Genomic DNA, 27,910 nt, shown 5'->3' with positions numbered 1-27,910 from the left:
TCGAACACCATATTTGTGTTTGTCATTTACTTATACCTTCGCTTGGGTTAATGAGGAGACATAAATAATGCTTGTTATTCTGTTGTGAAACGTGATCTTTTTGGCAAGAATGTGAAAATCCAAGGGTACAAATCCAAGGTGTTGTTCTACCTACATGTATAAGCATCGGCGTGATTTAAATGTAAAGTTATGACCAAAACCATTATAAAACCACAGAAGGGTTTCACCAAGACGAAGGTGACATAAGATTTCACAACCGCCATCTTAAGTTTCACTGACAGTGACGCACCATTTCAGACCACACCTGCAGTAGAGGAAGATATATTTTGGTAACAAATAGAAGCTAATACATTCACAAGGTAAACTTTGATATCTAAGAATCCAGTGTTGCTACATGTAATGAAATAATGGCCTTTCCAATCAAAATTTGTAATATAAAGAACAGTTCAAAAGAAAGTTAATTTCTACATAATGTATATTTTGTGCCCTGACTCATTTGTGAAAACTCCCTGATAATGCAAGAAGACGGGAATATTGCACAAACGAAATATTGCAGTTGCGTTAGTCAGACAGCAAAGCAAGTCATCAGTCTTTTGTTTTTACTCAAACACTCAAAACAGGATGGCTAGAAGATGAATTAAAATTTTCATATCGATGCCACTTGTTTTTAAAATAGGCTTTGGGCAAAACGATGATGACTGACTGTCAAATTTAGCCTGGCTTATAACAAACACATCTTTATGAATGCTACCAAAAGATGGAATGTAGTTTTAAAAAGATGACACAATTTGATTCATTACTTATACATTTTTGAGCGAAAAGATTGTCACACCTATAATTCCATGTGCTTTTGTTTACAAATGATCACATCAAAGCTGTAAACCGATTCAAGCTAGTGAGAACGGAACATAACAGTCGTGTACCCCTTGTAGAAAGAAGCCATCCCGCCCCCAGTAGTCAGGCGGCTGAGTCTAACAATTGTGCAAAAGTTGATTGTACATTGTGATTTTTTTTGTTAGCCATGGTCTTAAACTATTATTAACCGCTTGTTTGACAGTCAACGAAATGTTAGTACTCCAAGTAGTCAAGCTGCCACTCCCATGGCTCCCATTGTTGAACAAGGCTATGCTATTTTCTGTAATTATTTGAAAAAGAATTGTACCATGGCCCATAGTATAAGACTAATGCGGCGCGGACCTGGTCAATTTCGCACCTATGGGTCTAAGTGAATGACGAACAAGACATGATTATGTGAATTTCGAGTTTTATAACATAGCCATTTGAAGCTCAAAAATCCACAGTAAGAGACGAACGCGACATGAGTCGTGTCAATCTCGCATCTATGAAGTTCAGTAAGTGGCGAAACAGACACAGCCATGTCATTTTCGGCTCTCAAAGCTCTGTAATAAAAGACGAATGCGGCATAGGCCTTGTCGTTTTCGCATGTAAAGGGGCGTCTAAAAGACGCACGCATAGGCTCCTTTAGGCCATGGTAGAATTGTATTCTTTTATGTTAGAAAAGTCAACTTAACTTGGCTTTACTAAATTTTAACAAATCGGTAAACCGTTCTGAATTGTGTCTTTTAAACATCATTTTCCGTATTTAACATGACTTAAGGTAGAGAAAATCCAAAATACCGGTGAAGATAGCCATATCTCATACCAATCATTCAAATATTAATAATTCCACCGAACGTCATCAGAATGCGGTCTTTAATAGTCATCTGTCTATTGACATTTGTGTCTTTGGCCTACTACCTCACTTGTGCGCGACGCGGCTTGCCTCCAACAAGGGATTCAGGCATGTTTTGTATAGGGTATTGTCCCATTCTTCGAGTGGGGCTTGATTTGTTCCAGATCGTTAGGGGGTTGATTCTTTTCTGCATCGCGCACTCCAAATCACCTTTCAGGTGCTCAATAGGGTTAGTATCAGGGCCCTTGTTCCATTCTCAAAGCATTGCGTGTTTGAAACAAATCAATTACCAGACGAAAAATGGAGGCAAGTGCGTTGTATTGATGACGCCTGTAGCCACCTCTGAAGTCACCGCTTGCATGACATTCGGTGGTGTCTATAAAATTTTATGGCTATTTTATTTCACTTTTTTGAATACCCCAAGTCATGTTAAATGTGGTACATCGGATAAAATCACTTATTAAAACTGTAAACAGCTGTCTCGTGATCATTTGTAATCAAAAGCACATAGGACTTAGTGGGGTGGGGTGGGGGCTTTTTGACAAACTCCTATCGCAAATTTACAACATATCCTCTTCAGGATGTCCTTCTCCAAACCTACCGATAGCAAAGCGATCATAGATGGTGTTAAGGAATTCTATGGGAAACAGTTAACCAAATCAGAAGATCTCAAGACTGGCGCTTGCAGCTCTGGCAGCCGACCTCCAAAATATGCCCAGGACGCCATCGATCTTATTCACAAGGAGGTGGTTTCAAAGTGAGTCGTCTAAAATAATATAACGGTAAAGACAGGTTATTACCAATTTTACAAGCCTCTTATTACTCTTCCACAGAAACGGACCCAAATTTCGAATTATAGTAAATTTATTTTCTTTTAGTGAAACCCCAAACCCCATACATTTTCTCGACTTCGGATTTCAAGCAGGGTGTTGTACAAACTGTCAAAATTAACGTATTCTGTGTGAATGGACATTCATGTCAAATTCCCAAATAAATGAGACACCATACTGATCATAAAGAAGTTTGGGAACCAAAGTTCTCGGCTATTTACCAAAATTGCAACATTACGCCAGTCTGGTGAAAATGTTGTCAACTAATGTAGAACATTAAAAACAGACTCATGTGCCTTTTGTGCTACAAATGTGAAAACAGGACAATTTCAAGAATTTTAAAGATTTAATTACAATTTGATAAAATATAATGACGCAAGAGAGACATTCCCCAGTGCAAAGTGGATGCGTGTCAGGAATGTAGCACCACCCTTTAAAGCTTGGACGAATAATTTGTATTACGCTTTTGATAATACAATGTAATAATAATAATAATAATGATGATGACATTTTTCTTAAGGGTCTCAAGACCATGGAATCTTCAGTAGACTTTACTATACAAATCATTATCATAGGATGAAATGATAAATGGTAACAATTAAGTGAAAAATAAATGATTAAATTGGTAAAATAATAATCAATAATCCTTTCATAAGAAACTGAAAGATTTATAAGTTATATCTTTCAAATTATATACTGATGCTTAAACATTTTAACAACACGTTATTTTTCAATTTTCCATGAAAATCAGGTATTTGAGCAAATCAAAATTTGTTCAGTAGCTGTATGTTTTAACTTTGTGGCAATAAAGTCGAAACATGCAATCACTATTCACTATCCGACTGAGAAAACTATGCAGAGGGGGTGCTACTTATGAAAACCAGACTGGGCTCACCATATAAAGCACACGTACTGGAAGGTTTCATGGGTACTTTTGTTAAATCTTTTCAAGAAAGTTGTAGTCTAAAGACAGTGAAAGTACCCCTGCTATTGGTCTTCTCATTAATGGTTAACTACTTATAATCTGGATCCATCTTTGGAATTGGAATTGGAATCAATTTAGAGATGGTTTGACTTAATTTTTCGATAACAAGCTGTTATCAAGGTACCTTTTGCTGTGTGAGCATACTTTAAGCCTCATGATTTTGCACATTTTGGTACCACTATATAAAAGAATCATTCTTACTATTGAATCCCTCGGTATAAAGATCAAATTTTAGTAAAATATCTAGTATGTTAAATAAAAATTGCACATTCCCACAAACATTCCAAATGCTAGATACTAGAAGGTTTTGAAAAAGTTGTTGCTTATCTGATGAGCACCTGTGTAAGTCTTCATTTTTCTCTTAGGTTTCATTGATGTTCCATTTTCTTTTACAATGTATAGATTTTTAAGACACACGATGGGCACTCTATTTTTTCTACTGTTGTCAGGTACTATGGGTGTGGTCTTGTGATCCCACAGTGTTTGACTGACATGAAGATTTTGGACCTTGGCAGTGGCTCAGGACGGGATGTCTATGCTCTCAGCAAGCTAGTGGGAAAGAATGGCCATGTGACTGGAGTAGACATGACAGATGAACAGGTCTGTTTTTGGCGATTTTTAAGTTCCAGTGTGACATTCATAGTTGCAGTCATATATATAACACATTTGCAATATCTATATTTTTTATGCATAAAATTTAATGAAGGTCTTTAAATATAAAAAATAATGGATTATATAATGATCTGATGATGCTATAGGTATTTTTTTGGTTCTAGCTGGATGTTGCTAGAAAATACATGAATTATCATGCGGATAAATTTGGCTATGAGAAGCCAAATGTTGCATTTGTCCAAGGATACATTGAAAAGTTGCTTGAGTTGGGGATTCCAGAGGGAACTTTTGACATCATAGTGTAAGTAAAAAATAATCAGTAAAGTTGATCTGAAGGTATTTTGAAAGAAAGCAAGAAAGCAATATCTGAATCAATCAATCAATCCATAGATATATATATCCAGAAAAGATTTAAGCACGATTACTGTCAACATTTCATTGATTATTCTATACATTTATTGAATTGCTTGGCATGCTTTGCATCACTGTAAATTTTTTTCTTAATAGATCCAACTGCGTTGTCAATTTATCAACAGATAAAAAAGCCGTTCTCCAAGGAGCATATTCACTACTGAAGGTAAGGCAATGGCAATATTCCAGTTGAATGTGACTTAACAGTTGTTCTATAGAATAAAAAAGTCTTCACTTTTTTCTCAAGAGGAGATTTGCATTTCCCCCGTATCCTAGGGCCACCTGTTAAACCTGTTTTGAAAGTATGGGGCCATGCCAGTCTGAATACAATTCTGGGTCTGTCAATGTTAACATAATGTTATGTCAGCCAAGGTCGTCTATACATATCCATGGGTCAGAGCATTTGTAGTTTTGCCTCTGTTATTTACACCTGTCTGTGAGTGGTTTGGTGTGACTTTCTTGAGAATTACTATTATTATTTCAGGAAGGAGGTGAACTATACTTCAGTGATGTTTACGCAGACAGTGACCTTCCAGAAAAGATAAGAAGACTAAAGGTTCTATGGGGTATGGGATGCATTTGTTTGTAGCTAAACCATAAGCGAATCTACATGTAGAGATGAGGAGATTTTTGCAAAACACAATTATTTATTCAGCTCATGTCCCTGTACCTAATAAGGCAATTAGATGACTCTTGGGACAAAAGAAAACATGCACCATTTATTCAAAATAAGAACCATGGAAGAGGAGACAAAAGCATCTGCACTGTTTTTCTTGACACGTGTATATATTGTAGGGTAATATTATATTGAGATTTTGGCACAAAGGAACATAGAGCATATAACTTTTTTTTTATCGTTATCAATGGTTTGCCTAAACAAATTGATAAAAACAGCTTACCCCAGTTACTTGGTACAAAATGTTCATGTTTATGAAGTGAGGTCTCACTGAATGATTTTTTTCTGTGAATCAGCATTATTTACAGCTTTTTTCATAGTCTATCATAAGGGTAGTTTTGATTCTCCGCTTTATCATTTTAATGCCTATCAGCAGAAATATATATGAAAAACAAAAATTTATCTTTTAACACAGTCCCATGCCTGTTGTTTATCAATTTTCATCCATGATGCAATCATTACAAATCAAACTGACATTCACATTCCATTACCAAACATAGAATTAAATCAGTTTCGGGGACAAGATATCTCTTTCTGTCACGAATTTCATTTTCAGGTGAAGGTCTTGGAGGAGCCCTCTGGTGGCAGGACTTAATCAAGATAGCAGAAAATGTCGGTTTTGCAACCCCACGACTTGTCAATGCCACACAATTCCCTATAACCAACAATGAATTAAAAAAGCTTGTGGGTACGTTGAATATATCCCAGGGTTGATTGGATGTGCATGAAATAATCTAGGAAAATCCACATTTCAAAAAAAGAAAATGAAAATGGAATGAATAAGGTTGATTGAAAAATATACAAAGATAAAAAATAAAAACAGAATTACATATTTTACCGTATGTGTTTGGATCTATGCAAAATAGCTACTTATACCAATTTCTGGGATACATTTCCAGAGGGCCACCAGTATGTGTCTGCTGAGTATCGCCTGTTCAAGCTTCCAGCCAAGCCCAGCAGTCCATGCCAGGTTATATATAAGGGTGGTGTGTTAGGAAGTGAAGAGACTTTCCAGTTGGACTACAGAAGACAGTTTAAGGTACGAGTGTTTATTTACGTCTGTCTTATACTCGAGGCGATTTGAATGGAATACTTGTATGTATAATATTTCAATATGTAATTAAACATAGCAATCGTTTTTGTCTCAAAATTTTGGACACATTGACTGAAAATTGTTTAAATATTTTCCTTTGGAGGGAGAATAAATGTCGAATATATATTGAAAAGGTAAGGTAGACAAACAAACAGTTTGGTTATATGGCATGGTTTGTAATAAAATTTTTGAAGACAACCAGTAGATCTACATAGATGGATGCTTCAGCGTGTCAAAATTATCTTCTTCTGGTTTGTATGCATTAGAAGTCAATGCTCTGCATGAAAGTGAGTTGACGTTAAAATGAATGTGTTTTACGATAAAACTACTGAAAAACCTCAAGTGGACTAACTGGACCAGCAAGATTCTTATTAATCCTATAATTTCAGACATAATTGGTGGATTCCATAGGCAAACTGATGCTTTTCTTAATAACGATACGTTGAACTGTTTTCATCGATTTTTAACTCATTTTTATGTACAGACACAGATGTGTCTGTACATATAGCCATCATCTGCGTCTGTCGTCGCCGTCGTCATGCACTTTTACCGATAACATGATAAGTGGAAAACTGTTTTTTCTTTTGGCTTGAAACTTACAGAACTGATGAATATTCGTAATACGCAGGTCAAGTTCGAAAATCAGCATGATGGGGTCACTTATAGGGAATTTATGCTGTTTTTTCACTTTTTCACCATATATGCAACACCGATAACACGATAAGTGAAAAATCATTTTACCTTTTGGCTTGAAATTTGCAGAACTAATGAATATTCATATTACGCAGGTCAAGTTCGAAAATCAGCATGATCGGGTCATTTTTAGTGAATTTAGGCTATTTTTTCTCTTTTTTCAGCATATATGCAGCACCGATAACACCATAAATGGAAAACCATTTTACCTTTTGGCTTGAAACTTACAGAACTGATGAATATTCATAATACGCAGATAAAGTTAAAAAATCAGCATGATCGGGCCATTTTTAGGGAAGTTATGCTGTTTTTTCACTTCTTTCAACATATATGCAACGCTAATAACACAATATAAGAAAAACAGATAGGCCAATTGTCATTATACTCACAGGAGTAGTCAAACTAACTAGAATGCAGGTTGAGTTCCAAAATCAGCATAATCGGGCCATTCTTTTAGAAGTTATGCTGTTTTTTCACATTTCCTCAGATTCAATTGTTAGGCATGTTAACAGTCTCATTATTGAACTAATAAGATACGTAAAAGTGTTTGTTTGACATTTCCTGCATCTTAATAACATTGTTAGTTGATTATGTAAAAATGATGGTAAACTTGTTATTGTGTATTATGTTATAAAGTGTCAAAAATGGAAATAAACAAATATCATTGGAGTTTGTCAGATTCAATCATCTACTATATTCATTATCTCAGAATGGAGGAAATTGGACATTTAACACTGTTCTATTGATATTTTTCCCATCTCATCAATTTTCTTAGTTGATCATATACAAATGGTAGAAAACTGTTTATTTTGTTTTATGTTAAAAAAGTGTTTTAAAAATGGAAGTAAACCCATTGCAGAACAGTGCCGTCTTGTTTCAGCATATATGCAGCACCGAAAACAAGATAAGTGGAAAACCATTTTACCTTTTCCCTTGAAACTTACAAAACTGATGAATATTCATATTACGCAAGTCAAGTTCGAAAATCAGCATGATCGGGTCATTTTTAGGGAAGTTATGCTGTTTTTCACTTTTTTCACCATATATGCAACACTGATAACATGATAAGTGAAAAATCATTTTACCTTTTGGCTTGAAATTTGCAGAACTAATGAATATTCATATTACGCAGGTCAAGTTTGAAAATCAGCATGATCGGGTCATTTTTAGGGTAGTTATGCTGTTTTTTCACTTTTTTTTGCATTATTATAACACCGATAACACGATAAGTGAATAACCTTTTTACCTTTTGGTTTCAAACTTACAGAACTGATGAATATTCATAATACGCAGGTCAAGTTTGAAAATCAGTATGATTGGGTCATTTTTAGGGAAGTTATGCTGTTTTTCACTTTTTTCAGCATATATGCAACACTGATAACATGATAAGTGGAAAACCATTTTACCTTTTGGTTTGAAACTTGCAGAACTAATGAATATTCATAATACGCAGGTCAAGTTTGAAAATCAGCATGATCGGGTCATTTTTAGGGAAGTAATGCTGTTTTTTCACTTTTTTCAGCATGTATGCAACACCTTTGTGCTATATGATGGTACTGTATGGATGGCAGTCTATAAAATTGTCCTTTGGGTGATCACTAATTAAATTAAGGTCTATAAAGTCACTTGCCTACTCATTAATTTTCAATTGGTCATTAAATGAGATTACATAATACACTCCTTGAGATTTCCCTGTAAAGTCCCATAGGTTTAGCTCTCTTAACTGTGTCACAAAATTGGGATTTGGTGATAATTGTGCAGATAAATGGTGTTTAACATTGCAAATAAATTTACAACAAAAAGAATGTGTTATGCCAACATGCTATAGATGAATATCAGTGCTTTATTTTTCTCAAACTTGGTGGGGTTATTAATATCAAGTTAATACAGCTAGATTAAAAGTTTGAATAGCAGCTTTATTGTATTTTTTTACGTTTTATTTAAAATTTTTCAAACACTAGCACCTTCAAGATGTGATTTTATACTCCCATCCACCAGAAGTGCTGTGCATTTTCTGTATTTTTGTATATAATTGTTATTTCTTCAGATTTAATTCTTAGGCATGTTAACAGTCTCATTATGGAACTAATAAGATATGTAAAAGTGTTGTTTTGACATTTTCTGCTTCTTAACAATATTGTTTGTTGATTATATAAAAATGACGGTAAACCTGTTATAATATTGTGCATTGTGTAATAAAGTATCATAAATGGAAAGGAACTCATCATTGCAGTTTGTCAGATTTAATCATTCACTATGTTCAGCATCTGCAAATGGAGCAAATTGGACATTGAAAATTGTTCTATTGATATTTTTCCTATGTCAACAATTTTCCTAGTTGAACATTTAAAAATGACAGTTTATTGATCATTTTGTTTTAAAAAAGGTGTTGAAAATGGAAAGAAAATCATTTCAGTACAGTTATCTCTTGTTTACATTTTGGCATTTTGAAAGTGTGACTCTGAACTTCCATGGCCTTGAAGACCTTCCCAAATCACATTTTCTAAATATTCATGATACTTTTATTTTTTTATAAAAAATTTGATGGTCATAATGCTGTTAAGTATTATGTTTTATTGCATGAAAGTTGAAGAAAACCCTATTTTGGACACTGCTGCCAGGATAGCGATTAAGGGAAAACCATGTTACTTACGATACTGAAACTTAGTGAAAAGTTTCATAAGACAGAAGTGCGCAGCTTGTGTTTGAAAACCAGTGTGATTGTTTTCTGTTTGGAGGCAATGCAGGTTTATAGAGTGCTATACTGGCATTTTCAAGTTGTGACTTATCACTCCCATCTGCCAGGAGCCCTGTACTCTTACTTTGTTACATTTTCTGTATTTTGTTAAGTTACAAGAATGATTCTTAAGATTGACATACAGGCAATAAAAAAAAAAATTAATAATATATATATATATATATATATATATATATATATATATATATATATATATATATATATATATATGTTACAAAGTAAGAGTACAGGGCTCCTGGCAGATGGGAGTGATAAGTCACAACTTGAAAATGAGTTTAAGCAATTTTTTTTGTGTGTAATTTTCACTGTACCTCATTCTGGCATTTCCAAAGTTTAACTCTTATCAGCCTGACACCTTAGGGACTATTTCCAGACCCTATCACGCTAACTGTGGATCGATCTATCTCCATGGGAATTCTCGCTAAATTGCAATCAATGTAAGTGGCTTAGTTGTCTGTCACGCCTACTGAAACTGGCATGCCAGAATCCTAAGACTATCAAACTGAAAGCAATTTAGTGAGAAACCCCTTGGAGTTGGATTGATCCTGTTAGATTGATCTAGGTATGGGAACTTAGTCTAATGCTTGATACACATTTTACTTTCATCCTAATCCAATGTTATGCAGAATAAGATTTTGATGTTGGCTATGCAGTTACAGTAAGCATAATACATTAGTTCATCAGAATTGACAGTATCCTATTTCCTGCGTTTTTATTTTCTGGTTTTTGTCTGTACATTTGACAGCTTTGCTGCCTTGTTATAAAAATTATGCTGTTTTTTCACTTTTCACATTCATTTTTACATGGCTGTGGGAGATACTAGGACCACATATTAAGAAAGATCAGTTTGGCAATGTTAAAGGTTCCTCCACAACAATGGCCTTAATCGAGCTATTTGACACCTGGGCCAAGGCCAGTGACACTCATGGGGCACAGTCTCGGGTTTTATTACTTGATTTTAGAAAAGCGTTTGATTTAATAGACCACAATATTTTGCTAGGCAAGCTTTGCAGCTATGGAGTACCTCCAGTATTAATCAGATGGGTCCATGCCTTTTTACTAAATAGACAGCAACGGATCAAGTGTGGACCAGTAATGTCACAATGGTGCCATATTCATGGGGGCGTGCCCCAGGGTACAAAATTAGGACCTCTCCTTTTCATTACAATGATAAATGACATGGAATGTTTTTTACCAGCAGTAAAATATGTGGATGACACTACAGTTTATGAGACAGTTCACCAACCATCTCCAAGGGAAATAGAACAAGGTGCCAAACCTACACAATCTAAACTTCCCATAGCAGCCTCAAACCTATATGAATGGACAAAACAAAATAACATGCTAATCAATCCTAAAAAAACTGTTGAACTGTTTATCTGTTTCAGTAAAAACCCTACTGTACCTGATAACCTAATAATTGATGGTATAAAAATCGAACAAGTTTCACATGCCAAACTGCTGGGAGTTCATATCAGTTCTAATTTGAAATGGGACTTACATATAGAAAAAATTCTCTCAAAAGCTGCATCCAGACTGTATTTCTTATGCATGGTCAAACACGCTGGGGTGCCGAGACATGACCTCTTACAAATTTATAAAAGCAATCTCAGACCAACACTTGAGTACGCTTGTCAGCTATGGCATGCTGGAATTACCGCACAGCAATCTAAAGCCTTAGAGAACATCCAAAAAAGGGCTCTTCATATTATATACCCTGAACTCACTTACAACGAAGCAATGGACATCACTGAATTACCTACCTTGAAATCTCGGCGTACTGACTTATGCAAAAAATTATTTAATGAGATAAAACTGTGTACACATAGATTGAACCATCTTTTACCTAACACTCGTGTCATAGAAAAGGACCTAAGGAATGTTTATAGATATGTTTTACCAAAATGTCGGACAAAAAGATATAGAAACACTTTTATCCCATACTGTTTATATACGTGTCAATGATCTAGGTCTATCCATTAACTTTTAGCTTTTGAAAATAACAACGAATCACCATTTTTAACCTCATTATTGGTTTTATAACTTAGAATTTATCTTAAAGCTCTATTTTAGTACTACATCTTTATACTTTTATACATATACATTCAATATATGTCTTATATATTGCAAAGAACACAATAAACCCTTTATTATAGATATAGACCCTTTAACAATGTACTGAGTGCAATGAAATGCTGATACTAATAAATAAATTTACTTAAAAAAAAAAAAAAAATTTACTTACTTACTTACTTTTTTCATCATATGCAACAACAATAACACGATAAGTGGAAAACCATTTTACCTTTTGGTTCAAAACTTACAGAACTGAAGAATATTCATGATATGCAGATCAAGTTTGAAAATCAGCTTGATAGGACCATTTTCACAAAAGTTATACTGTTTTTTTGCTTTTTTCTGCATATATGCAAAACTGATAATGCATTTTAAGGAAAACCGATCGGCACTTTGTCTTGCAACTCACAGGAGTGATCAGTCTGACTAGTATATACAGATCCACATTTGAAAATAAACTTGATTAGTAAGTTTTGATGAAGTTATGCCTTTTTTAGTATTATAAGTGGTTTTTCTTTAGATTTTTATTCTTAGGCATGTTAAGAGTCTCATTATAGAACTAATTAGATATGTAAAAGTGTTGTTTTGACATTTTCTGCTTCTTAACAAAATTGGTAGTTGATTATATAAAATTGACAGTAAACCTGTTATCGTGTATTGTGTAATAAAGTATCAAAAATGGAAATGAACTCATATCATTGCAGTTTGTCAGATTCAATCTTTCACTAAGTTAAGAATCTCAGAATGGAGCAAATTGGACATTTTAAATTATTCTATTGGTATTTTTCCTTAGGCAACATTTTTCTCAGTTGGTCATATAAAAATGACAGTAAATTGATTGTTTTGTTTTATGTAAAATTTTTTATGATGTGACCTTGAACTCCCATCCACCTGTCATAGTGGTGATTTCACGACCAAACTTCATTTTAGAAACCTTCACATTTGAAATCAAATTAAAAAGATGATATTACATGAATCTGTTAATGTATTTTGTTCATTGGAAAGAACTGTAACCAAGTTTTAAAGGATGTTTTCAGTTTTAAAAGGATTTAATAACTTTATTTACAGCTTCATCTCCAAGTTAAAGTTTAAAGCAGTCTGAATTTAATTATGTTAAAGTCACTAGTAATTAATATGTCTTAATTCTGTTAATTGGCTTCAATATTTCTGACTTGTTTTAGGATTCACTGTAATGCATTTTGTGTGTATTAGTATATAAGAAGAAGAACTTGTATTGTAATCAGAGATTGGAGATCAGAGCTGATCAGAGTGAGTTTGGTCAGTTGAACCGATAGCTGGATTGTCCCTGCTGTCTTAGGAGACTCCAGATCTCTCAGCCAGAGAAATAAACGTAGAGATCAGTCAGTTTGTAGTTGATCTCTGGAAAACATATCACTGCTGTTGTGTTACCTGCTGGAGAAGTAACTCAGACCAAAATGTCCCCTGTGATACACCTGAGGCTCTGCACATTTTCTGTATTTCCACATAAGCAGTTGTATTGGTATTTATGTCTTTAAGCATCATGTAATATTACTTTATGCACTGTCATCATTTTTTCAAATATTGGGACTTTCATTATGTGAATTTGAACTCTCATGGTCTTGAAACTGTAATCTCATTGAAGGGGTGGATTGAGACCATTTTCTGGGTTTTTCTGGGTCTATTGGAGGATGGATCAACAAAGATACTAGTACTTTGGAATACTGTCAGAAAATATCCCTGGATCCGCTCCTGTTACTGACCATTGTACTAGGTTCTTGGATATACCACGGGTATAATCTGTACGCTAGGGACTCTAATCCTATGCTGGAAGATTCTAGGTACGGTACACGATTCCTGACTTGGGTTATGCCCAGAGAGAAAAGTAACACAACACCACCGTTTAGTTACCAAAATCAAAACTCCTTTATTGTCAGGTCGTAGCCCGATTTTATACTTAAACTTGGCGTGACAGACATTTATCTTTACTGTGAATATGCTACAATTATAGAAGATGAGATAAAGGAAAAAAGAGTCTATTAACGTTAGATAAGAGATATCTTACTTCTATTGAAATTGTTGTAAAGCGAATGACTTACGCTTTCACTAATTACAGATAACAATTAAAGCGGAATCAAAAGAGTAAAATGATAGAGAGTTATTGAGAGGGAGTTAAGTTTCACCAAGAGTCCATGGGCGTAACTAGGCATACGCACGGATGCACTGTGCGTACAATTTTTTGGCCAACCATGATATTATTTTATTTTTCACGGAATATAAAAGAAAATCCTCTGCTTATTAAAGTCATCTGTATCAATTCTAAAGGCACAATTGTTCTGACCCCCCCCCCCCTCGTCTTGCAAACTGAGGTAAACAATGCCTGTAACCTGAACAAGTCCTATCTTAATCCTCCATCTAACTGAAACTTCCTTTACCTTTACCTCTTTCAAACAGCAGCTCCTGCAACCCTGGGGGCACTAGATAAAATCTGGACACCAGGTTTAAGAAGGAGCTAGAGAAACAAAGGAAGAATTTCTCCTGCAAAGCTTCAAAGAATTTTGACATGGACTTGACCCAGCTTACCCCTCCAAACTAACAGGGTGACATGAGCAATTTTTACAAACAAATAATAAACTAAGATGTATCAGAGCTCTGTCGTGTCGTACAATTGGTTGTTTTTGGGAGCCATGCATCCACATGTAAGGTGAATGAAACTGTATGTTAGTTCAACTCAGAGGTGGATCCAGGATTATTCGAAGGGGGTTCAACATCATATGCAAAGCTAGCCTCCTTTTAAATAAATATAACTGGGTAATAGGAATATTGAAACTTTTTCAATTGCGAGAAAATTTCCGACTAAATAATGATGTTATTATTAATGGAAATTAAGCTGCGATGTGTGGTACATATGCTGTAATTACGGTGTCCTTCATCTCTTGCGTTAGTCTACATTTTGCTGGGAATTTTAAAAATCTGTGCGTACAATTTTTAAAGGTCTGGTTACGCCCCTGGAGTCAACAAGTGTAGAACATGTTTTTAGTGTCAGGAAAAGATGACAAAGGTCAAAGTCAGTAACAGTTAATGTGATTGGATAATTTCATAACATATTTTAAAGGGATAATAACTCTTCGTTTTGGCCAAAAAATGAATTTTCCTGAAGTAAACAACAATTTTCCCATAATTACCAATGGTTAATGAATCTATTTTTACATTCAAAGTTAGTCCCTGTTTTTTTTTTTTTTAAGTTTGGTTTTTCGTTAAAATCTCTTAAGAGATTATAACATAGTATAGCAATAAATGGAGGTCACGTGATCTGAAGACAAGCTCAGATATCAGAATAATAGCTATAATTGCCGTTTTTGACGTAAAACAGAATAGATATTTCTATGAGTTATTCACAATGTTTTTATTGTGAAATATAGACCTCATACGAAGAGTTATTATCCCTTTAATTTTGATCCACTGTTTATTGCATGATAACTGAGTTTCAGATAAGGTCTAAGCATGAGTAATCCAAATAATATTTTAGATATCTTTAATTGAAAACAAGTCTCTTAGGGATTACCTAATAAGGAAATGTTGCATGGGGGAAAAAATTTTGTAATCACGCAAAGACAATGGAAAAGAAAACAAGTAAATACATGATCAGTACGGAAAAAATTGAGTATAAATTTGTGTGAAGCTGTATGAAGAGATAGTTGGTGAATAAACGTTCGAAAGCTCCAGACCGTTGTCCTCATATTTCACTATAACAAAACAAATTACGAGTTGCGTGCTTAAGCCCGCGACTCTGATTGAATCAATTTTCATTTTTATTAATATTAAACTTTACTGGTCTAAACACCATGTTACCAGTTGTGCATGATTAAAATTCAGTGTTGACTGACTGCGCTATTATAAGCATTATTTATTATTGCATCAAAATTGACAAAATGACCTATTTTTGCATCTTTATTTTCTATTTTTTTGTCTGTACATTTGACAGCTTTGCTGCCTTGTTTACACCAAACCGTCTTTTGTTACTGTTATCACTGTGGTAAACCACTAGATGAAGAAAGCTACACACAATGGACAATAGAAGTGTCACCCCCTGAATCAGAGTAATCAAATAATAATCAAGTAATCAATAATCAAAGTAGGCAGATCTTGAGTAGTTATAATGCATGGCCTACATTTTGTGTTTTTATTTTATTTTATTTTATTTTATTTTATTTTATTTTGTGAAATTTGATGTTAATAAAATGATACCAGGTGCATATCATTCCACAGTCATTTATCTCCCCCAAAGCATTGGTTCAGTAGGGGTACGTGACACTTCTATTGTCCATTGTGTGTAGGTACTGACGGTAATTATTGAGATAACTCTTTACGCAACACAGGTTTTGAGTAGGTTGGTATTCAGGTTAGGTTTCGATTCTAAAAGTTACGTGGAACACTGTAATTAAAATAATTTACTCGTACTGGATATGGCATTGCTTTACAATGAGTGATGTGTTCCCATGGAGATGTAATTCAGCATCCAACATTATCACCAGTAATACCATAAATTGCAAGATAACAAGACCAACATCTGTGTGGGTGTGTCTTACGGCATGGTGGCCAAATCCATTACACATGGATGGTAAAGAACCAGTTTGTCTACTTTTGAGTGTTCCCGTACACCAGTTTCTTGACGGGGCATTCAGTCAAACCACAATTGGCAATGTTGGCACCATTTGTATAATAAACACCCAAGATCAAGAGATAGTCGCACCAACTTTTGACAATCAAAATTGACAGTTTCTTATATGAAGTTTGTGGCATCGTTTACGAATAAATGTTTGTTGAATTCAGACTATAAGTTGAGGATTATACAGTATGTTTTAACCCATCATAATCAGAGTCTAACCTTCGCAAACTTGAGGAAACATAAGTACCCACATTTTTTTATGAGAACAGGAGCAATCAAATAAAAAGTACCGACACTGTGAGTAATTTATAATTCGCCCAACTCTGATTGCTTTAGGCGTTATTCGCTATATAGTATGATATCTGATATTCATTTTCTGTCAACCAAAGTATATATTCTAAGTGTTTTTTATCTACTGCTGAATTCATTAAATTGAATACAGTGAGCGCCATAATAACTATTTGAATTTTGCAGTTTTGAAATTTCAGTTTAATCGGCAACTACTGGGGTGGAATTTCAGATTTTTAGATGTTATTCTTTCTTTCTTTGTAGAAAAATGAGCCTGTCAATGTTGATGAGCAGACAGCAAACATTCTTCAGAACACCAGGTTTGCAGATTGGTTCATCTTTAACCCCCTTCCTGACAACCAGACGCAGGAAGTAGACAAGGTAAGATAATTTTTTTTGTTCAATTACGCAAAGTCGTACGATCATTAATGAAATCATGCGTGTAGATAGCCCAATTGTTCATTGGTTTGAAGCATTAAAAGATTGCAATAGTACACTATGAGGAATCAACAGATCGATAAAGCAGAGACTCGCGGGTCCAAATATCTGTTGATCTAAAAAACAAATCATAAAGGTGTTCTGTTTTCCCAACATATCATCTGTGGAAACCGCTGCTAGTGTCTTTGCGTATGAGTTGCCCTCCTTGAAGATTAACATTTTCTCACGAGACATGCGAAGGTGTCTATACTGGTAGTTGAGGTGCCCATTGGCTTTCAAGGTCGTCTACAGATGTTGAAATTAAGAAAGGAGCAGTAAGCATTTTCTAATGACAAATAATGATATAGGTCTTTCAACACAAACGGCATTATTTCATGACCTTGACTCACTAATATGTCTCAATTTAAATTGCAACCATAACGTAACGTTACAGATGGTAGTCAGATGACTGAAACAACTGGTAGTCAGATGACTGAACCAATGTATACGACCCATGCTAATCAGATTTAAATGATCAGGATATCATTGAGACTGACAATATCATATCATTCGTTCAAGGTTACACCAATAGTTCAATCAAGTGTAAATGTTTTACAAACTGTCTACTTTTAGGACGGCAGTTTGGATCCATTTCTGTATATCGCTACCAAGGACATCAAGGCACCAAATGGTGGATGCCCTTCTGCTGAGGCAGACTAAAATGGTACAAACGTATATGTATCATCGAGCAGCTAATTCTATCCTGGGAATATGTTAAAAAAAGCTTGCATGTCACAGTTTTATTTTTACCTATTTTATCAAAATGTAAAATACTGAAAGCCGACAAACTAAATCATAAATAAAACCAGACTCATAAAGAGAGATATAATTTATGCCTTGTTAATACTTCCAACTTGGCCTGCAACCTGCGAACATTTTCTTTAACTTGTTATTAAATCGCACCTCTCAACATGACTAAAGGCGTATACAAGCTTGTTGCAAGGCCGTGATAAAGAAAACTGTTTTCAAATTTTGTGACAGTTTTATTGTTGTCAAGTTCAATAGACTAAAACATATTTTCTTTGGAATTGGATGAAAAATTTATTACCAATGAAAGGCATATATATATAAAGTGTTATGACTGCAAGGTTGTCACGAAATCGAAACTGCACATGCAGCATACTATTCAATGTTTATCATTTATCAGCTTCATTTCTTTTAGTAATAGGACTTTCAATAAATGCGGCCGTCATCGGCCAAATTTCGATCAACATACTCGAGTTTGTTCCATTATTTTATCTGCATGTCATATCATTTAAATTAGCTTAGATCAAGGAGACATAAATGTATTATACAGCTTACTTACAACTTTTCAATTTCAGCTTCATTACATCTGAGCACATCTAAAATTTGCCAGACATCCTAACGTATAAATAGGCATATGCTATTGTTTGAGCACTTTGGTGTCTTAAAAAACTGTTAAGCACTATTTTGATAACTAAAATCTCTCTGCCCGAGAAAGAACAATGCAGAGCTTACATGTACCTGTAGAACATACAATTGCATCATACACAGCAGCACCAACAGCGACCCCACCACTATTCTGGTGGAACATCTATAACATACTTCTTACCATAGAAGTAGAGAATGTTCTTACGTAATAATAATAACGAGGGAGAAAGAGAAAAAGAAAGCGATACACTGTATGCATTTTCTTTCCGATTTCAATGATTTCTTTATTATAAAAGTACAATTTGTATTACGCCATTAAAACCATAATGGTTTTTTCAATGGAGTCAGTATGCGTGTTTACGGACTCTAAATGTCAATTTGCTTATTTTCTCTCTGTAAAGAGTATTACAGTCGCTATTTGATTTTAAAGCCAGTGTCGTTGTTGTTGTTCAGTTCAAATTTACGGACGATACGAGTCATGTGATTTGCATCTCCAATCCTCTTTGCACATTATTAACTTTAGTGCATGTCAATTTTTTTTTAACAAAATCAATGTTAATCTAGCAAAAATTATCAGAAATATTTCACACTTTTCAAAGCCAAATCAGAATATGTGGAACATTTGTTTGACATCTATTATGCAGGAGCAAGTCCAGAACTTGTATTCTGTATAAGGAGTTCAACAGCATTTTTTGACCTCTGCACATTTGTCACTCTTCTTGGAAGGCCCACAGCACCCACCACTAGGTGCCTTGACACCCTTGGTAGAGATATAGAGAAATGGGTCCAGACAGTTCTCCTGAAAGTAGATACACTGTTAACGAATAAATCTTTGCTAAAGCTTAATATTGTACGTACGGATACTAGTACTTTATTTGAACACACACACACACACTTATGAACTGCTGGATTATATTGAAAAAGTATAGAAAGAAAGAAATCAAATCACAGAAAAAATAAAAGATGCACTGATGCATTGTGGCTGAATGTCTTGATTAGCTTATTAAAATGTAAATATTTCATTATAGAATTGATGGCAGACAGAGTAATTGATCACCTTGTCCATTTCCTGCGTCTGGTTGTCAGGTAGGGGTTGAAAACTGAACCAATCTGCAAATCTTGTGTTCTGAAGAATGCTTGCAGTCTGTTCATCCACAGTCACAGGTTCATTTTTCTGAAATGAGCAAAAAACTGCAAGTCTAAATTTTGGATGGACACGGAAAACAGGGACAAGATGGTTTCTATAAAAAAACTTAATGGGAAGGATGAAAGTGGAATAGCTACAACATACATATGTCAAAGAGATTAACAAAGAGTCCAACTGTAAATCCCCCCTCAAGAAAAAAATAAGTAAATAAAAGTTTTTAAAAAATCAGATACGATATGTCTGGCCTGAAATCTCAAGTGAAAAAATTGCTTTTACATATTTCATAATTTAACTGGTATCTAAAAATAAGAAAAATTAGATTATAAGATTATAATAGTTTCTTAAAAATTACAGTACAGAAGGAAAATAAACATAAATACCTTGAACTGTCTTCTGTAGTCCAACTGGAAAGTCTCTTCACTTCCTAACACACCACCCTTATATATAACCTGGCATGGACTGCTGGGCTTGGCTGGAAGCTTGAACAGACGATACTCAGCAGACACAAACTGGTGACCCTCTGGAAATATATGCCAGAAATAATTGTGTCCATTTAAACTAAATGGTATTTAAAACTCACACAGGAGGGCTGCATAGGGACCTTTATCCCTGCATCCTCTTTGTTCTAACATGCAGTGGTCACGTGTTACTGACCAGTGGCCAGTCCAATCAAATCAGCTGCCTCGTTTGGATATTTGGTCACGTGAAACTGCCCAACGGTCACTCACAGCTTTAAACTGCACAGCGGCAGCAGCAAGCCATCGGAGCTCATCGTAGATTATATGAACTTTGCAATGTGTTAACTGTATAATTTTTTTTTTCTTTCTTTTCCTCCCCCTCTGGAAGTTATCGTGCTAAAGACACTGGGCCTTTTAATTGTACTACTATTACATGTATCTTGTGCCTTTGTTCAGTAGTTTTAGAGGTGTAGGAATAAAGGTGACTTAAGCTCGAATGTGTGTTGTTTTAAGTAGCAGCCAGACATAATTGTATGCAAGGAGGATGATATATTCATTTACTTAACCAATACTGCGCAAGTTTTTTCCCACACTCAATGAAACCTGACTATACTAAACACTATATACTGTACTGTAAGATGCAATTTGCATTTTTGAAAGTAAGACATCTGTCTGGGGTAGCGCTAACACTCGCCAATTTAGCCAAATGCTAAAACTGACTTAAATTGGCTAAAGAAAAAGGGCTTGATTTGACATGTTTTAGCCAAATTATAACAATTTTTTAAAGAAATTGACAAAAATGTGGTGTTTTGGCTAAGCGAAAAAAATTGCTAGCGCTACCCCAGTCTGTGATCCCTGAAGTGCAAACAATCTGAAGATCCATAAACACACATTTTCATCTAAATTTTGAAAACTGACTGATATCTGTAATCTGACATACCGACAACTTTCTGCAATTCATCATTGTTAATGGGCAAGGGTGTGGCATGTACAAGACGTGTTGTGGTAAAACCAACTTCTTCTGCTATCTTCACTAGATCCTGCCACCAGAGGGCACCAGCTATACATTCACCTAAAAGATCAAGTTAATGTGCACAGTGCAATCAATTACTCAAATGTCTTTGATCATTTGCCTATAGCAAATTTCTGTCATTTTGAAATAAAAAAATTTCGTGTGAGAAAGTTTTGCATAAAATATAAACTGGTTTCTTATGGTTCTAGGTTGCTACTAGTCTTTTCACTTTTGGCTTAATAACTAAAATGTTCTCAACCAAAAGACTCTACCATATGCCCAGTCAAATCCATCATAAACTGCTGAAATTAATTTTCAGCCAACACACTTCTAGGTACAGACTTGCTAAAATATGCTAAATGTTATAATGATTAATACTCTCCTTTTGTAAATTAATCTGTATGGGCGTAAATAATAAAATACCATCATACCCCATAACACCTTGTGCTTTCGAATCGTGTCTGGTAGGTTGCTGTCTGCATACACATCACTGAAGTAGAGTTCTCCACCTTCCTACAAACAATAAACATATTCAAGGGGTTAATTCAAGGTCACAAGGGGTCAATGCAAGGTCACAAGGACTGCAAATCAGTTTAAAACTCATTATGTTTACCATATGTGCGACAACAGCATAATTATGTGACCACTGCTGTTCTATATATATAAAAAACAGGTTTCACAATATTAGTATTAAGACTAAAATTACTGAAGACTGAAAAAAAAAAGTTCGTCATTAAAGAAACAAAAGTTCTAAAGGGACAGAAGTTTGAATACCTAGTGTTACCAAATAATGTAATGAAATGCATGAAGATGTCAAGAAAAGACCATCCTTTAAAAAAAACTTTAAAAATGGTATTGATGAAAGGCCATGCTCCCTGATTTTTTTCAAATTGCAAAAGGATGTGTTATTCAATTTAAACCTGATGGTTTTGTCTCTCATTGTGTTGGTTTACTTATTACCTTCAGTAATGAGTATGCTCCCTGTAGAACTGCTTTTTTATCAGGTGATAAATTCACCACACAATTGGAGCTGACAAGGAAAAGCTTTGAGTACAACATTCAAGTACTAGTAGGCAACTATATATATGTAAATGTAATGACATAAATCACCATGTAATAATTTATCAAAATATTTTCACATTTCAATCCTCTTTCATGTCATGTATTTTTATATCAACTGAAAACAGCTTTTGCCAAATATCTTAAACATATACTTATAGTAATCTGTGATATAACAAGTCTTCAAACAACTTATATGTACATATTTCTTACAAATGTATTTACACTATGATGTCAAAGGTTCCCTCTGGAATTCCCAACTCAAGCAGTTTTTCAATGTATCCTTGGACAAATGCGACATTGGGTTTCTCATAGCCAAATTTCTCTGCATGATAAGTGATGTACTTTCTAGCAACTTCGAGCTACAAAAGAGTAAAAAATGAGTAAACAATGGCGTCATCATTCATACTGCAAGCATTTAAACACATTAAATGGAACATTTATGTGACTGAATTACCATCTGACTGTGTAACACATAAATAAAATCTTTAAGAAACAAAATAAAAAATTATCAAATCTTTTTATACAGACCTGTAGTATGGTTTCAAAAAATGGAAGTACCCTAAGAGATAGTTAAATCTTAACATTTTCACTTTTTTGTATGTCAAGACAAGAAGAGCACCCCAAACTATTAAGATGTGCATGGAGTAAATACTTATGGCTTCCATAATGTAGCCATAAAACACGGCACAGATGCTGAGCTATTGAGTGCCACGATTTTAATGTGCATCAGGTGGTTCACCAAATGTCACCTTAATTGGATATTCAATATAACCTAGCACCTGTAGCACATTTTAAGGGCACATTTCAAAACAAAGAAAATCAAGATATGTACATGTACATGTAGTTACTTTGTTCACATACATGTATTATTTTGAGTGCATTTCTTTTCTATACATACTAAAAGACAATTTGACAAGATTCACCTACCACCAATGAATATTTTGTTCAACCCCCTTGCTAACCATACAGTTTTTTTTTGCAGTAATGATTTTTATTTTGCTGTTCATCTGCACTAAAGATTTAAGATAGGGGGAATTTCAGACAAACCCATTGGCAAAATGGTCGAGGGTTAGAAATAACCACTCATAGTCTGTTATATATATATATATATATATATATATATATATATATATATATATATATGCCATTTCTCAAGCTTGGTCAACTGAGGGGGTAAAAAAGTTTTTCTTTTTCAGAAAAAAAAATTAAAACCTTTCAAAATGCTAGTTACAGACCTGAAGAAGTTGTTATCCTGAAGAAGGTTTTGAGAAGCTTCCCTTTCTCTTATGACTGACTGAAGAAAAAAATGCTAAAAATGTCTAAAAATGAGAAAATGACTAAAAATTAGAAAAGAACCTGTTCATCTGTCATGTCTACTCCAGTCACATGGCCATTCTTTCCCACTAGCTTGCTGAGAGCATAGACATCCCGTCCTGAGCCACTACCAAGGTCCAAAACCTTCATGTCAGTCAAACACTGTGGGATCACAAGACCACATCCATAGTACCTGTCAACAGTAAACAACATTTCAATCACCTTTTAAGAACATCTGCAAATTTGTATATTTTAATCTCATGGTGTAGGCAACTCTAAGTTAACATCCTGCCCTGATTTAACCTAAGCATATTTTTAAGCTCAAGAATATATGTAGTCACATAAAATGCTTGTGTGTGTGTGTGTGTGTGTGTGTGTGTGCGCGCGCGCGCACAGGGGACATGCTCATGAATGTGTTATACAAAATGACAAGAGGACAATATCAGCAAAAACAGCCCCTTGAAAACAATTTAATGCTGTACTTATAAAATACCAAATTATCTCTTCACAAGGTGTGACATGATAAATTACAAGTTGGTTTCACAATAAACAAACCACAAATCTACATTAAAATTTTATGATGTCATACTGTATGTCAAGCAGGTAAACCTGGGGTAGCGCTAGCAATTTTTTTTGCTTAGCCAAATCACCACATTTTTGTCAATTTGTTACCAAAATGGTTATAATTTGGCTAAAACATGTCAAATCAAGCCCTTTTTCTTTAGCCAATTGAAGTCAGTTTTAGCATTTGGCTAAATTGGCGAGTGTTAGCGCTACCCCAGTAAACATTTCAATATTCCAATGAAACTACCTACAGATTACAATCCATAGCAATACCACATCTTTAGAGAATTTTTTCATAAAACATATTTCATAATAATATTCCATAATTTTTATATAAATTCCTGAATAATAATAATAATAATAATAATAATAATAATAAAAATAATATGCCACTCTTCAATATAACTTGCCTGGATACCACCTCTTCATGGATAAGACCGAGTGTTTCCCGGACATATTTTGGTGGTGCACTGCCAGTGGTGCAGGCGCCAGTTTGGAGGTCTGCTGACTGCCTCAAGCGTTTGCCATAGTATTCCTTCACATCATCTATGATAGTGTTGTCTGGGGTGGAGTTGCAGCAAGACATCCTGACAGGAATTGGAGTGCAAACCAGAAGAGGTTGTTTTCCTACAAGTTCTGGGGAAAAAAATTCAATAATAATCAGTAGCAATGCTTCATTTATTTCCACTTCTTCAATGATAAAAAATTATAAGCTATAGTCTAGCATTTGACTGGTAACCAAGGGGTTGGACTTATCAAAATACAGGGATTTTATAAATCAAACAGTTAAAACATTTACTAGCATCTTTTGCTGTCACCAAAGTGCACCAAAAGATTATTCATTAAATTTTCTTGCAGAAAAAGAAGCAGTGAAAAAGGCAATCAGCTATTTTCAGACAAATCAAATTATATTCCTCAGGTTATGATAAAAGCTATGCACTTAATAAACCCAGACATCTTGAACCATTTATCTTTGCAGGCCTGAAACCAACGTCGATAATCTACAGCCAAGGGACACGGTAAAAATGCTTCATATGTGAGTTGCAATGCATGTCATAGGTAATTAACCTAGATATAGAACATGCCAAATATTGCCATTTGGCACGAGCACTGATACATTACTTTTGTTTTAAGACAAGATTTTACATACGGTGTGGGCGCATTATTCGCCTATGTTCTGACTGTCACAATTACTAAAGAAGCCAACTCTTTTCACCGATTACTGGAAGAAACCGCAAACACCGACATTTACCGCACGCAAAAACCAAATCGTTGGCTGTCGTTTCAGCTGCAGCTTCGCCATTGAATAATCTTGTGTACTAGAAACGGCTCCAAGAAACAACTTACTAGTACAAGAGAAATGTTTGCCAGCATCCGCTCCTTACTTGTTCTTTCTTTCCTGCCACTGAGCGTGAGGTTTTCTGCTTTGTCACTGCCTAGTAGCCAGTCTCCCCGAATCGATATTGGCGTCAGCTATCGTGACTGTTCACAACTGCGTATTCTGGAAGGTCAAATGTTATTTACATTGCTTATCTCTGAGATTTGCCCACAGCCTCTCTCTGGAAAAGAAAAAGATCATGTGACGTTACTAAATTGCGGTTTTTGAGCAGGGCCCCGTAGCTCGAAAGCTTCGCACGTGCGAGAGCATGGCGAGCGTGCGCTATTTGCTAGTGCGATAGCACCCACCTGCTATCTCGAAGCCTTAGCAAACGCAACGCAATTATAACCTCAAACTCTACTAAAATTCGATTGCCGCATAAAGTGAAGACGTCATAACACAATTACACAAAATGTAATTTTTTTCACCATGACGCAAATCAAGAGGTTGTTTTTATTTATAGGAATATCATAATTACAAATACTGATATTTGAAGTATTTGACACCAATAAAATGTCAAAAAACAATTCAATAAGCGAAGCTTGGACTGACACAATTACTGACACATTGGTGAGTAATGTTCAGTCTCACAATAATAGACATTGAGGAAGGTCACGGTGCGACCGAATGCTTTGTTTCTGCTTTTTCATTTTGTGTAGAAAATGACACTTTTAAATTTATTATTATTATCAATAAACTACACAGATGAATTAAATTCACCAGAAAATATAAAATGATGTATGAAATGTTTAATTTTGAAGTTTTTCTGCATAATAAAACATGACTTTAGCATTCTTCACGTGAATATTTACCGCAAGTTTTTCTATCAGAGGTACCAGTGATTCAATCAATTAAAAGCTTCCATGATTTTGTTATATGTTTTATTATATGCTATTATGACTAGCAACCCGAACTTGCCACCATGTTTAATTACATGAAAGACACATTAAAATGACGTATTATTCATACGCAGAGGCCTTTAAGACTAGTTTATATCGCCCCAAATGGGGGCGTCTCGATAGTCCGAAGGTTCATTGGTCCGAAAAGTGGTAACATTTTCATCGATTTTTTAATCAAGGGTTCATTGGTCCGAAGGTTCTATAGTGAACATTCGGACCAATGAACCTTCGGACTATTAAACCTTCGGACTATCGCTACGGCCCCGCCGCAAATAATAGCCTCGAAACTAAAGGTGATTTCTACATTAGCCCACGGCCGGGATTTGCGAAGCTTTCGAGATATGGGATAGCGCACGCTCGCCATGCTAGCGCACGTGCGCAACATAGCGAAACTTTCGAGATACGGAGCCCTGGATTACGAGATTTATGTACCGTATATCAGTTACCGTGCAGTTAGTTTTTTTACTCTCTGTTGGTTACTTTCATGTACTTACCCGACTTAATGACAGTTATTATGGCATTTTGTGTTGTTCATTCAACACCGAGAGAAATTAAAATGAAATGGTTTACATTGGCTAGTAATCAGCTATTTTAATTTGGTTCTTTTTTCTGAAAAAAAAGTGGACCTTTTACCATAAAACCTTCATATGTACAGATCAATTTCTTTTCCCAAAGTGGACCTTTCCCTAACAAAAATGATGGTTCATTCGACCCCCCCTCCCCTGGCTGCAGGCTTGGGTAACCCAACAATTTAACCATAAATCATGAATTTGGGACTAAGTACTACGTGTATTCATTTTGGGTGCTGAGCTTGTGGTCTGAAAGCGATCAGAATTAAACGCAAAAACATGCACGTTTAAGGGTGGAATTTTATTGCAGTTTTTTTGAAGTTGTATATCAACCTACCTCAAAACAACTGTCTTAAGTTTAAAATTTGAAAGTTGGTCGGATATATAAAACCAAAAATGTTTCTATATAGCCTAAGGTAAATCTACTTTCCAATTGTTTGAGGCAAATCAGCTAGTAATCGGCATCTACTAGAATGCAGCCTTCAAAATCGGTCTAACCCCACTGACAATAGCAATAGCAACTTTCCTCAGATTTTAATTTACATCAACTTGAACTGTAAACTGTCAGAGGCAACATTAGCCCTCATTATAGTGTTGAGTCCTTGCAGCGAGCAGGCAAGTCACTCTTATGCAAAAACAAAATTTAATGTGTTAGTTGAGTAGTTGTGCTTTGTGAAGAGCACAACCTAACGCAATGCTGCCAACACTATTATAAAACGAGTTCAACGCATTAAATGTACAAATTAAATCTGAAGATTATTGCATTTTTTTGCTTGACTAACTTGTTTTACTTTCATTGTTTCAAACTTTTTTATTCAATCAGAATTATACTACAATAGCTGCTTCCACATGCCCTGTTTTTATGCAAGGCCTGA

The 27,910-nt window shown here is 34.9% G+C and overlaps 2 protein-coding genes across 6 annotated transcripts; one reads left to right on the top strand and one right to left on the bottom strand.

Annotated features, from left to right (window-relative positions):
- Window positions 1-49: 49 nt before the first annotated feature.
- Window positions 50-26,511, top strand: LOC106173798 (arsenite methyltransferase). 2 transcript variants are annotated; one of them, XM_013555040.2, is made up of 10 exons: window positions 50-359; window positions 2,274-2,450; window positions 3,958-4,108; window positions 4,285-4,421; window positions 4,628-4,697; window positions 5,016-5,097; window positions 5,764-5,895; window positions 6,107-6,246; window positions 17,028-17,144; window positions 25,169-26,511. In XM_013555040.2, the coding sequence occupies exons 2-10, from the start codon at window positions 2,275-2,277 to the stop codon at window positions 25,172-25,174; spliced, it is 1,011 nt and encodes a 336-aa protein (XP_013410494.1). In that variant the 5' UTR covers window positions 50-359; window position 2,274; the 3' UTR covers window positions 25,175-26,511. The 2 variants fall into 2 exon arrangements, with proteins under 2 accessions (XP_013410494.1, XP_013410493.1); XM_013555039.2 differs by lacking the exon at window positions 25,169-26,511 and adding an exon at window positions 17,814-19,173 and having other exon boundaries at window positions 52-359.
- LOC106173797 (arsenite methyltransferase) lies at window positions 15,988-25,745 on the bottom strand. 4 transcript variants are annotated; one of them, XM_086998731.1, is made up of 10 exons: window positions 25,575-25,745; window positions 24,600-24,825; window positions 23,668-23,818; window positions 22,534-22,670; window positions 22,210-22,279; window positions 21,681-21,762; window positions 21,178-21,309; window positions 20,160-20,299; window positions 19,690-19,806; window positions 15,988-17,486 (listed from the first exon to the last, which is right to left on the bottom strand). In XM_086998731.1, exons 2-10 carry the CDS (start codon window positions 24,773-24,775, stop codon window positions 17,223-17,225), a joined length of 1,269 nt encoding a protein of 422 aa, XP_086854857.1. In that variant the 5' UTR covers window positions 24,776-24,825; window positions 25,575-25,745; the 3' UTR covers window positions 15,988-17,222. The 4 variants fall into 4 exon arrangements, with proteins under 4 accessions (XP_086854857.1, XP_086854856.1, XP_086854855.1 ...); XM_086998730.1 differs by having other exon boundaries at window positions 25,543-25,713; XM_086998729.1 differs by having other exon boundaries at window positions 25,537-25,709.
- Window positions 26,512-27,910: the final 1,399 nt, after the last annotated feature.

Source organism: Lingula anatina, chromosome 1 (genome assembly GCF_051362555.1).
Source record: "Lingula anatina isolate TDL-2025a chromosome 1, LinAna3.0, whole genome shotgun sequence".
NCBI lineage: Eukaryota > Metazoa > Brachiopoda > Lingulata > Lingulida > Lingulidae > Lingula > Lingula anatina.
This window is presented reverse-complemented; position numbering and strand designations above follow the sequence as displayed.